A 12,473-nucleotide genomic window follows, 5' to 3' on the forward strand; every position below is an offset into this window, starting at 1 on the left:
GTTTGGATGCTCAGGTCTGAGGACCTCCGTTGCCAGTTCTACCAAAGAACAACAGCAAAAGAGCCAAACTGGCTTTGGAACAAGGTGAGCGTTCTCCCAGTGTCAGACATTCCCTTTGGATGCCTACTTTGCAATAAGTAGGATACATCCCAGCCCCTCTAATGGTTAATGAAGACCTGGGGGGACCTAGGTTGACCCCAGTGCTAGAAGTTCCCCCAAACTCCTTGCAGCATTCACAGTAACCCAGATGCATGGGTTCAGCCTGTGCCAGGGTAATTCAGTAGTGCCCCAAGGCCGGAATAGCATGCTCCTCTTTGCTCCCCACTGCTTCCACCCCACAGACAGTTGTCCTAGTTGCTTCTACACAATTAGTTGGCACAATGGGGTCCTCATACAAGAAGGAGGGGCTGTCCCCAAATCCCATTATTATTATTACCGCTGTCATTAGAGCTGCACTGGACCATAAAGAAGTGTCACTGCACAGACTTCAAGGCTGAGATCTGCACAAGGACGCATCCCAGACTGGAGAGAAAGGAGGAACAGAGGTACACGGAGGATGACCTTCTGTCCCCAACTACCCTCCTGGCCACTCAGCTGAATATTGCTGCCACCTTTCAAGTGGAAGAGCTCCACAGTGGAAGGAATGTGCTCCTTCAGGTCTTGGCTCAGATGTCCCCTTCCCCATCAGGCCTCCCTGAGCCCTCTGTGTAAAATCGTTGCCCACCCGGCTCCAGCCAGTGCTGCCTGTTCTCTTTCTTGGCTCTCTTGCCTTCATTAGCACCGACTGTCATCTGATATGTTCTTTATTGATTTTTGCAGTGCCCATCGTCCCAAATAAATGCCCACTCAGGATCTCAGAATGTCACCTTATTTGGAAACAGGGTCTTTTGTAGATATAATTAGTAAAGGACCTCAAGACGACTTTGGGCGCACAATGACGGCCGCCTTTCTAAGAAAGGAGAGAAAGATCTGGACCTTCACAGGGGATAAGGTCATGAGACCAAGGCAGAGATGGAGTCATCCTGCTATGGCCGAGCCACAGGAAGCTGGGAGAGGTGAGGACAGATCCTCCCCTGGACCCTCCTTGGTCCTGTGGACACTCTGATTTCAGACTTCTGACCTCCAGAACTGTGAGAGATAACTTTGTATTGTTTCAAGCCACCAACTCCGTGACAACTTGTTTTGGCAACCCCAGGGAGCCAGAACACCGGATAAGAATGACCACAGTGAATTTTGGTCTGTGTTGTTCACTGTGGGTGCTCAGAATCTTGTGTGCAGGACACGATCTGACCCCATCCTAGGTGCTCAATAAAATCTGTTAAATGAATGTATAGATGCTTAAAGCTCCAAGGAATAGAGGCCTCTGCAACCCAAGGAGGCCCTGAATTCCACTTTTTTAGGTCCATCACTAATCATGAAAGGTCATTTGGGCCTTTTGCTCCAGGCTCTCTCGTCTCCTCCATCTGCCATGAAGGATGATGTCTTTCTTGCTGCTTCTTCCCTTTCTTACACTGGGAATTGGAGCTGGGCCCAGACTTGAATCCTAGTTCCACTACTTGTTTAACCTCTGGTAGGTGAATAATGACCCCCCAAAGACGTCCCCATCCTAATCCCTGCGCCCTGGGGCCATGCTACCTTATGTGGGAAAGGCATTTGGCAATTGACAGTGGGAATTTGGGGTCATCTCTGTGGCCCAAAATCACAAGGAGCCTTATAAGAGGAGGAAGGAGAGTGAGTCAGAGAAGATGTGAGGGCGGATGGTCCAGGCCAGGAGGGATCTGCAGATGCCTGGAAGATGCAGGAAGCGCCTCAGAGCCAAGGAGTGCAGCTGGCTCCTATAAACTGGAAAAGGCAAGGACACGGGTTCTCTCCACAGCCTCCAGAAGAAACACAGTCTTTGGCTTTAGTCCAGTGAAGTCCCTTTCAGACTTGTGACCTCTAGAAGTTCAAGGCAAGAGCTTCACACCATTGAAGTCACCAAGTAGGTAGTGATCCATTACAGCAGCAGAAGGGAACCAAGCACAGCCTGAGCCTGTTTACCACCTGCAAAGCCCGATGGCAACGGTGCTGGCTTCAGGGGTACCAGGAGTACCAGGGGTACCAGGGTACTGTGCTCAAGGCAGGCCCTCGGTGTTGGGGGCACTGCAACTGCCCTCTGAAGCATGATGGGCTACCTGCCAGCCTTTTTTATGGAGGACCCCCCAGCAGTCCTCTCTGTGGCCCACAGCCCACCTTTCACAATGGCAGAACAGACTCACTAGGGCTTCAGAAGAACAAAACCGGCCGGGCACGGTGGCACACGCCTGTGATCCCAATGGCTCCAGAGCCTGAGGCAGGAGGATCACGAGTTCAAAGCCAGCCTCAGCAAAAGCAAGGCACTAAGCAACTCAGTGAGACTCTGTCTCTAAATAAAATACAAAATAGGGCTGAGGATGTGGCTCAGAGTGCCCCTGAGTTGAGTTCCGTCCCTTGTACCAAAACCAAACCAAAACAAACAAACAAAAAACCCCACAAGCACCGTGCACCATGGAGAGTCAAATTTTAGGGCAACGGCAGCCCTGGTGGGGAGGGTCCACTCACAGCTAGTGATTGGCTCTGAGGGGCTCCAGGAGGGAGAATCTCTTAGAGACCTCAAGACAGGAGGGCAAGGCCAGGGGCTGGAATGTATCCACAGCAACCATCAACACGGGGAAACACCCAGATCTCCATTTCCTCTCCCCTGTGTAAATCCCTCTGCCACCCTGGACCCTTCAGCAAGTCTGACGGGCAGATGATCGTCCAGTCTGTGGGGAGGCCAGTTGAGGAATGATCCCTTTCACAGTTTCACACGTGCAACAGCCCAGCAGTAGCTGATGACCTCAAAAAAGTTACCAGGGGCTGCCTGGGTCCTCCCACTATCACCATGGAAGAAACAGGTAGTAGAATGGGGGGGGGGGTGCGGTAATGTCAATTGATACCAGTAATCAAGGGGGGCATCCAGATACCTCATAATTAGCCTGCCCAGAGGCTTTTTCTCCACCTTGTGCAGGGGTGAGGCATTGAGAGATGGGACAATAAAGGCAAGAGTGGCCACAGGGCCCATTTTCTGAAGAGGATCCATCCTTGAACCCACTGTGTGACTAAAACCAAAGTAAGCTGAACCCTATGGTGGCGTTGGGAGATGGGGAGATGCATGAAATTTGGAGAATTGGCCTCCAGTAGAAGACTCAGGAAGAGATGTGAGATAAACCCAATCTTTTACAAAGTTCAGTGGAGGGAAGCAATCCCTCAAGGATGGGGCTCCAGTTTATCTTCTGCATTGCCACCCAAGATAATATTTTGAAGACACAATTTTTTTTTAAAGATACAGCCCTTTGCCCAACACCCACTAACAAGTTCCAGCACAGACTAATAAAGTCTAAACTCGGGGGCCCCTCACATCCTGGTCCCACCCAGCAGCCTCATCTCCTTCCTTCCTTCCTTCTAGAACCTGTGTCCTGGGGACAAAATCCAACCCGCCACTCCCTAAACAGACCTCTTGCTGGGCTGGTTCTTCTGTCTGAAGGGCCTTCATGGAAGCATGCCCTCTTCTCTTGGTGAAAGTCTATTCAGGCTTCAAGGCCCAATGTTTAAGGCCACCTCCTCTCTGAAGTCTTTCCCAACCTTGGGGACAACTAATGGACCTCCTGTGGCTTCCCTCATAGATAATGTCACTTTTAGTGCTGACTGAGAAGCAGGCACTGTGGCTGAGACTTCAAGCACACTATCTGATTTCGCCCTCTCAGCAGCCCTCTGGGGCAGATGCTATCACGATCCCTCCTTCATAGATGAGGAGATTCAGCACAGAGAAGATAGGAGGCTTGCAGGTTGCCCCGAGGCCGGACTCCACTCTGAGGACAGGCTCTCTTCAAGTTCTACTTGCTCTGCTGTACGGCTCCTGTTGCCAGTGTGGAAATTTGTGCCCCGTGTGTTGTGCATCCCAAATGGGCTACTCTTCCTACTTCCTACTTGGTAAGTGACATCTCTGTCCCTGTGGTCACACAAGCCAGACACCTGCACTCCTTCCCCTGTGAGCTCCACACTCAGGTCTCTGACACCTCTCAGAAGCCCCTCCCCACCAACCTTGGGTGCCCATCCTTTAGACTGTAACCTAGGGCCTCATCCAGTGCTTGGGACTCAGGAAGAATCGGGTGTGTGGTTGGGTATCACTTTATTTTCTTTGTGAGGTCTTGGATCAAGGAAGAGAGAATACATCTTCCAGAAAAACTGTGGCCACCTTGGCATTTTATTTTTCATTTTATGGCCCTGTTTTCAGAGTGTCAGACTCAAGGGGGAATTTAGTTAATCTCCGAGTCCCGTCAGCGCTGTCTTCCAAATAGCTCCTGAATCTACCCACTTCTTCCCACCACCACACTATCACCCTGAGTCGACCCCCGGACTCCTCCTGGTCTACACCCAGATGCTAACTGATCTGCGGTGCCTGGTGACATCCAAGACCATTCTGTACCCCAGGTTCTAAGACACGGCCCATCTGTTCACTCTTCTAAAGTGATCCCTGCAGAGGCTCCCCGTGGTCCTTCCAACAAAATGCACAAGACCCTTCCTCACCTCCCCGACTTACCAGCCCCCTCATCTCCCAACACTCCTGTTCTGTGTGCTCATCCACGCTGAGCTCCGGGGCAGGCTCTCTCGGTGCTCCTGGCCTTCATCCAGACTTTCCCAGCTAGCTGCCCTGCCCTCTCATTACCTAGCTTCGGTGTCCCTTCCTTGGGGGAGCCCTCCCTGACCTTTCAAACTTAGATGTTCTTTATGCACCCCCATGAAATCCTAGGCTTCCTATTATACCAGCCCTTATTATACTGTTTCATTCATCTCTTTTACTTGCTGATAGATTGGATTATGGTTCCCAATTCTTCAATCCCTCCTGTATCAAGATTACACATCCATCCTGCCCTTTGCCGGTCATTTTGCAACATATCCTGCTAGGGGAGGTCCAGTGTATTTCCCTACTCCACTGATATTGGACTTGGCTACGGGGGTTGCTTTAGCCGTGGAATATCAGTAAACATGCTGTGAGCAGAAGCTGTGAGTGGGTTAGATACTTTATCTTGGTGTCTTGTGCTTCTGCTGTCTGATTCTGTGGTCAGAATTAGAGACATACAAGGCAGACCTGAATGCTATCTTCATCTTGACAGAGACCCCATGTTCCTCCCCACAGCTGACAGGTAGACCCATGAGCAAGAAAAAGAAATGTAAATAAATTCATTCTTATAAGCCACTAAGAATTTGGGGAGTTGTTTGTTACATGGCATTACTGAAGCAGAAACCTGACTGATACACTTATCTATATCCTGCACTAGATTACAAGCTCTATATAGAGAAGAAAGAACTGTATTTCCAGCTTTGAGCACAGGATTTAGCACATTGTAGTTGCTTAATAAATGTTCGTGATTGGATATATGATTAAGTGAACAATCAGGCCATTGACAGGTCTGTCTCTCCAGCTAGAATTGAATTCCTTAAAGCCAAGAATGGCATCCGATTTCTCTCAACAGTACCTAGCTATCTCACTTCCCACATTGGGCTCTTGGTAAGTATTCAACAAATATTTGTTGAAATTAAATAAATTGAATTTTGTGGGCTGGCTTGGGAATCAATTCTTAATTTATGACATTGTTTCTATGGGAAAATGCACTCTGCGTGCCAAACAAACTTGCAAATGAACTTTTGGAACCTCACCCGATCATTGGTTCAGGATTGCCAGTTTTGTGGAAATCCATAACTGAACACATGTGCTATGCTTTGCAATATGGGAGAAACTGAGAAACTGCTTCCAAACCCAAGATATTCAGCCTGCAAAAATTCACTTTCCACCCACACGCACAAATTCAGCACAGGTTGGATTTGAGGTTCCAACAATAAAATACTAGACTTTTTAGAGCTCATTGTTTACCTAATTGCTTTTTATCTTGCTTATACTGGGTGCCTATTCTTAACACTGGATCAAAAGGAAGTTAAGATGGTTTTCTAGCCCCCCCATCCACTTTCTAGACATGTATACAAGAAAGTTCAACCTTCTCAACAGAGAAAATAAATTATTTTTCTAAATAAATCTGTGACATTTAAAATAAACACAGCTCTACAGTTATAAGAAAACATCCCCCTTTAGAATTCCTAAGTTTGAATGGTACTGGGAGCTTAATATGAGTCACAGATCTGAGGCTTAGTTTCATTTCATCTTGGGCCAGAACCAAGTGATCTGACGTGGCTGTGAAGGGCCACCATCACTCCATGATTTCAGAATAGTTTCTAATACTTAAGGCACAGGGCTCAAACTGCCATTGGCTCAATCGACCAATCACTCAATCTACTTCACTCATTTAACATGTTTTGTGAGCACATTATGCTACATTATACATTATGCTACATTATATACACAATGTATTATGTATACATATACATTATATACATATACATAATGTAGCATAAAGGGAGAGGCAGAGAAATACCTTTCAACAAAGGGAGAGGTAGAGAAATAGGGCCAGTCGGGTGAGGTGGTGCACATCTGTAATCCTAGCAATTCGGGAGGCTGATGCAGGAGGATCGCAAGTTCAAGGCCAGCCTGGACAACTTAGTGAGACCCTGTCCCAAAATAAGAAAATTAAAAGGGCTAGGGATGTCGCTCAGCACCCTTGGTTTAAATCCCCAGTACCACAATAAACAAAAAGACAAATAAATAAATGAGAAAGAGAGAGAAAGAAAGAAAAGAAGATCACAGTGATGGGCCATGGGAAAAAATAAAAGCAATGTATGTAAAGGGAGGCTACTTAAGATTGGGTAGTCAGGGGAAGACAGATGTGTGTTCTAGGATCAGGTAGTCAAAAAAGAGCCAGCCATGGCAAAACCTGGAGGAAGAACATTCTAGAATGAGGAAACAGGAAGTCCAAAGGTTCTGGGGCAGGAACATGCTTGGCATATTTGTAGTTCCAAAAGCAAGTCAATGTGGCCAGGGTAGAGTGACAGAAGGAGGGAGTGGCAGGAGAGGTCAGAGAAGCAATGAAAGACCAGATCACATGAAGCCTTGTCTGAAGTGAGGGAGCTGAACTGAGCCCGAAAATGCAAAGCCAGGGGTGGTTATTAAGCTGGGGAGTGACACTTGGGTTTTAAAAGAGCTGCTCTTCTTGGAGAGAACTGGGACAGGGCAGGGGCAGCAGGAAGCAGTCTTTTCCAGAAGCTGCAACTCCAGAACAGCCCACATGCTTCAACTTCTTCTCTGACGTCTCCTTTCACCTTTGGATCTTACTCAAAAGCAGCTCTCCCCTGAGGACCCAGCTTCCCTATCCCCTCGGGGGCTGGCTGCTTCCTCTCCCTTGTGGAGGGTGTCCCACTTGAGTCTCACTGCCTATTCTCTCTTTCTAGCCCACCCCCAGCCTCAAAGCCCTGCCAGCAGACTCCACCCCACACCACTCCTTGTGGTTCCCATCCACAGACCACCCCCTCCGGGGCCACTTCCCTCATTCCTTGACTACTTAGCTCTTGGCTCTCTTCAATACTGTTCCCACCCTCCTTCCAATGACTGCAATTTTCCCAGAGGGGACTGATCCATAGAACACTTAGTGGTGACCCTTTCAGATCCTTGACCCCTCTCTGCCAATGATCTCATCTTTAACCCTACTTCGGTGACACAGCCTTCTTCTAGATCTTGTCATTACCAATGACTGCATCCCACCATGACCTCAACCTTGAGCCCCCCACTGTCTAGCCCCTACTTTATTTCTAGTTCTTCAACCACAGTCTCCAATGCCTCTCACTTCCTTTGGCCCCAGTGCATCCATCTCCCCTCCTCAGCATCAGGGTCAATATCCATCTCAACATCAGCATCCATGCGTTACATGTTCCCTCATATGTTGGCCCCATGCCTCTGGCTCCACTTCAAAGGCAAGACCACTAATGAATGTCAAGGGGGCTCTAATGCTGCCAAGCAACCATGCTATATTTCCCTACTCTGTTCTCTGCCCCATTTTCTGTTTCACTCCCTTTTCCTCTTTCCTCAAACCTCCAGAGCCTCATCCCCCACTTTGCCGTCACTGGTCTAAAGTCACTGAAGATGACATAAGCAATGTGAAGACAATGCACTTGCTTCTGCGCATTCCTGTACCTAGGCTCAGCGCCTCACCTCCCCTCCCATCACCAAGGATGAACTGTCCATGGTGCTGTCTGAGGCTGACCTCCCTGCAGCACCCGAGGTCATATGACCTCCCTCCTGCAACATTCTACTGGAATTACCCCAACAGTGCAAAAATGTACTCTTAGTTCATGTATCTTTAAAACTCTCCGAATTCCACAATCTCCTCTAGCTTCTCCATTTTTTTTTTCCTGGTACCTGTCCCACTAAAGTTCCTCTAAGGAGTTGTCCCTGCTCTCGGCCTTCTTTTCTTCCCATTTTCTTTCATAGCTTTAGTATCTCCCCAAACACAGACTTTTGTCACAGTCACCAACCATCACCTGGTACGTACAATAGGCCAATTCTCCCGGGGACCTCTTGGCAGGGTCTGGCACAGTAGATGGCTCCCTCCTCCTTCTCCTGGGCTTGCAGAGACCACTCCTTTCCATTTCTCCTGTTCTCTTTCTGTCTGCTCCCTCCTCATTTCCTTTTCTGTTTCCCTTCTTTTACCCAATCCCTAAACATTGCCGAACCTCCATGCTCAGTTCTCGAACTTCTCTCCCCAATCTACACTCCCTTGCGGGTCTGCTCTTCAGGCATCTGTAACCACCATTTTTCATACCACCAACTACCAAATTCCTGTCACCAGCTTGGACACCCCCATCAGCCCCAGACCTGAGTTTGTCCAACAAATAGTCACTATCTTACATGTGGTTTTTTAATCCCCACCACCATCACCAGCATCACCGAATTATCTGCTGCATGGAGCTCTACAGATACAGAAAGGCCCCCTAAATGGAATGGATCTAAAAGATTATGGCAAGACTGCTTCAGTCTTGTGTGGAATGATAAAATGCTGGCCATGATCCGTTAATTTCTTAAACTCTAGTCTTGGGCAAACGACGAGAAGAAAAGGTTCCTACCCAATTACAATTATTCATGAGAATTTTCCTGGGCTGCTTCTTTTGTCTGCCAGTGACTCTTGACAGAAACAGCCCGGTAAAGGAGCTATAGCAAAAGGGGAGGGCGGTCACTTGTCTGGTGGCTGCTTGGATTGTGACTTCCTCCATGAACTCTTAATTAATTCCATCCCCATATTTTTAGTTTCTTCCCTGAACCGCTAGCTTACATGATCTTCCCCTCTCTCCCTTCATTTCTCTTGGCTTCCTCCTCCATCATCTCCCCAATTTGCTTCCTGGGCCTCTTCTCTCTCCCCAGCTGCCCCCTTGTTCAGCCCTCAGCATCTCTCCACCTGCTTGACTCTTTCTTATCCCTTTTCACCTTTCAAAACGGAAAGCACCAAACTGACAGACACTGTTATACGTTTTATTCCCCCCCCCTTTCCTGCATGAGCTGCAGCTAAGGCTCTCTCCCTCTTGCTTCTATAGCAAGCGCGGAGTACTGGGTTGCCATGGCAACAGCGGATCCAACCAGGCTGGTCCCAGGGACGCTAAGAACTGCCATGGCGAGGAAGCCGCTCCAAGTCGCCCCTGAGCCTAGATGGGTCGTGTACATCGTAATTCAAGACCAGGCTGGGCAGATTCTGCCTGGAGACTAAGATTGTACATCAGGCCCACGGCTGTATGGTGCACGAGGAGACAACGCCATCAATAATAAAGCTTCCACGGGATGCACAGAATACATGACATGATGAGGATTCATTTGAAAATTTTCAAACATCCCTATTCTTTTATCTTCTCCAAGGGAGAACCTTTTGCCTCTCTCTCTCTCCCCCTCCCTCCCTCTCGAGTCTCGGGGAACTCTCTAGAAAGTAAGAGCTGATCTGCCTGCTCTGGCTTCTCCCTCATGATGCTGCACACCCTCTCCCTCTTCCCTCCCCCCCTTCCAATTCAGTGGCCGGGAGTGGCCCAGGGCAAATGGCTTGGTAGCACTGACATGGCTGAAAGCATCTTCTGGGATTAATGAGGGTTGCACCATGAAATTTCAGTTCTGGAAGAGATCTGTCCCCCCAGGTTACTGGAACGGATGGTTAAAGTAGGGCAACAAGTGTCCTGCTGAATAACACTCTTGAAAAGGCACCTTAGGGAGAAAGAATTCAGGAAATACCTTTGTAGCAAATGGCACCAACCGCAGTGGGGGTCTGCTGCTGTTAAGCACTCTGAACAGGATTTATGTTTACTGCAGTTTGCAACACGAATTCTCCTCACCTAAAAATAAAGATGACAGTGGTTCAGGTGGAATTATAAGCAACACCAAAAAAAAAAAGAAAAGAAACCCCAACCCTATAACACCTTATCTGATGAAAGCTACAAGAGTATATTTATCAACTTGAACTCTGAATGTCTCCACAGTGGTATCAGGCGACAGGTCTCAAGTTCTAGGATAGGATGCAGTTGTGTAAAAATCACCTGGGGAGCTTTTGAAAGTATGTACGGTGAGCCCTCTGCATCTGCAGATTCCTCATCCACGATTCTCAGATTGGAAATATATGGGAAAAAAAAATGTGTCTGAATGGGGCGTGGTGGCACGTGCCTGTAATCCCAGCAGCCCTAAGCAACTTAGAAACTGTCTCAAAACAAACAAAAAAATGTTTAAAAAGGGCTGGGGATGTGACTCAGTGGTTAAGCACCCCCAGGTTCAATCTCCAGTTCCACCTTTTCCCCCAAAATGTGTCTGTATGTGTTCAGTACAATTTTTCTCATAATTATTCACTAAATAATACAGTATAATATCTATTTGCATAAGATTGACATTATATTAGGCATTGTAAGCAATCTAAAGATGATAAAGTATATGGAAGAATGTGCGCAGGTTATATGCAAGTTCTATACAACAGACTTGAGTAGTCGTGAATTTTGGTATCCCAGACAGTTCCTGGAACAAATCCCTGGAAGACACGGAGGGATGACTAATTCCCAGACTTCCCTGCCACTGAGATTCTCACCCGTCTGAGGATGGAGCCTAGAAATTTGTGTTGAGCTCTTCCAAGTGAACCTGGCCTGTGTCTGGGTTCCTGAAGGGCTAATGATGATTTCCACAGGAATAACGGAATCAGATCACCTGGTTTTCATTCAGGAACAGTCAGTGTGTGATTGATGGCATTTTGGAAATAAGCATTTGGGAACAGCAACTGGCTCTGCCCCAGAGGATCAGCATGATGATGGATATGGAAATGTGGAGGTCAAGATCAGGCCTCCCTCCTCCCTGACACAGATAGCTCCATCACTGCAGCTCCCACCCTCTCCACTGGAGGTGGAAATAAAAGAAAGAGGGAAGTATTCAAAGTACTTCTCTGCCCCTAAAGCTGTGTCTCCTGTTGTCAGGACACAGGTGCCCTCAGAGTGGCCTATACTGGGCAGACCTAGGCAGCTGAGATACCTTGTCAGAGTCTCAGAGCACCTGAACGTCCCATGGCACATTTTTGAAGTCAAATACTACAGTAAGTAGTAAGGAAACTTGTGGAGCTCATTTTTCTGGGAGGCTGTCCATGCTGAACTTATAAGTAACTACCCAAGATTAGAGAAATGAAGAGTTCTAGAAGGGGTTCACAAGGGAAACGGAATATCCTGAGGAGGCTCTCTCAGTAGCAGGGTGACTTCTTGGAGGACAGCTACACCCTTCCATTTCCTGGTGCCCACCCGGCTGACAGATGCAGCCCTCCGTGTCTGAGCCAGAATGAACCAGAATACAGATATTTCCTTGTCGCTCACAAACATCTTTTAATTCTGAGGGGCTCTACTAAGTGTCATGTAACTGCCTCCAACCTTGCTTCCTCATCTGTAAAATGGTGATGGTACAACCTACTTTGTGAGGTTACCACAGACACTGTCTGGTGATACTAAATAAAATGCATCATAAATATTGGCTATGGATATTATGTAAAAAAGGATTCTATTGACAAATTCGAAATCATAGACTAAAAAGTTAAATAGGTTTCCTTAGCACAGGCTTCTGAGATCCTTAACTACGCTGAGCACCATGGGGGTACAGGAGAGTGAGTGACAGCCGATCACAGGACCACTTCCGCTCAGAACATTCAGTGGAATATGAACCTCCTGAATGTTCTTTGAGAACGACCACTCAGTGCATTTAAGTACACAAATAAAGCTCTATGTAAAAGACAGTACACTGTAAATATTGTATTGTACCTGCTCTCTAACTTAGCAACACTCTATTAGTGACTACTCCACATCAATGCATGTATCTCCACTGGATTGTGTTTAATGGACATATATTATACCACTTTATGGATTTACCATGGCTTATTGATTTAGCTGTATTCCTGAAAGTCTAGAAAAGGACATTGCTTGGGTTCTGTCTCTCTAGGGGTTACATTTGCTCAACCGGAGTCAATCATTAAGACCTCGAG

The 12,473-nt window shown here is 47.5% G+C and overlaps 1 protein-coding gene across 1 annotated transcript in view; it reads right to left on the reverse strand.

Moving 5' to 3' along the window:
* The window catches only part of Plxnc1 (plexin C1), a 145,024-nt gene that overhangs the window by 99,720 nt on the left and 32,831 nt on the right, over positions 1-12,473 (reverse strand). Inside the window, exon 4 of the mRNA XM_027953425.2 lies at positions 10,211-10,311. Within this exon, the coding sequence (XP_027809226.2) occupies positions 10,211-10,311 (101 nt within the window). The remainder of the gene's footprint in view (positions 1-10,210; positions 10,312-12,473) is intronic.

Source organism: Marmota flaviventris, chromosome 3, assembly GCF_047511675.1.
Source record: "Marmota flaviventris isolate mMarFla1 chromosome 3, mMarFla1.hap1, whole genome shotgun sequence".
Taxonomy (NCBI): domain Eukaryota; kingdom Metazoa; phylum Chordata; class Mammalia; order Rodentia; family Sciuridae; genus Marmota; species Marmota flaviventris.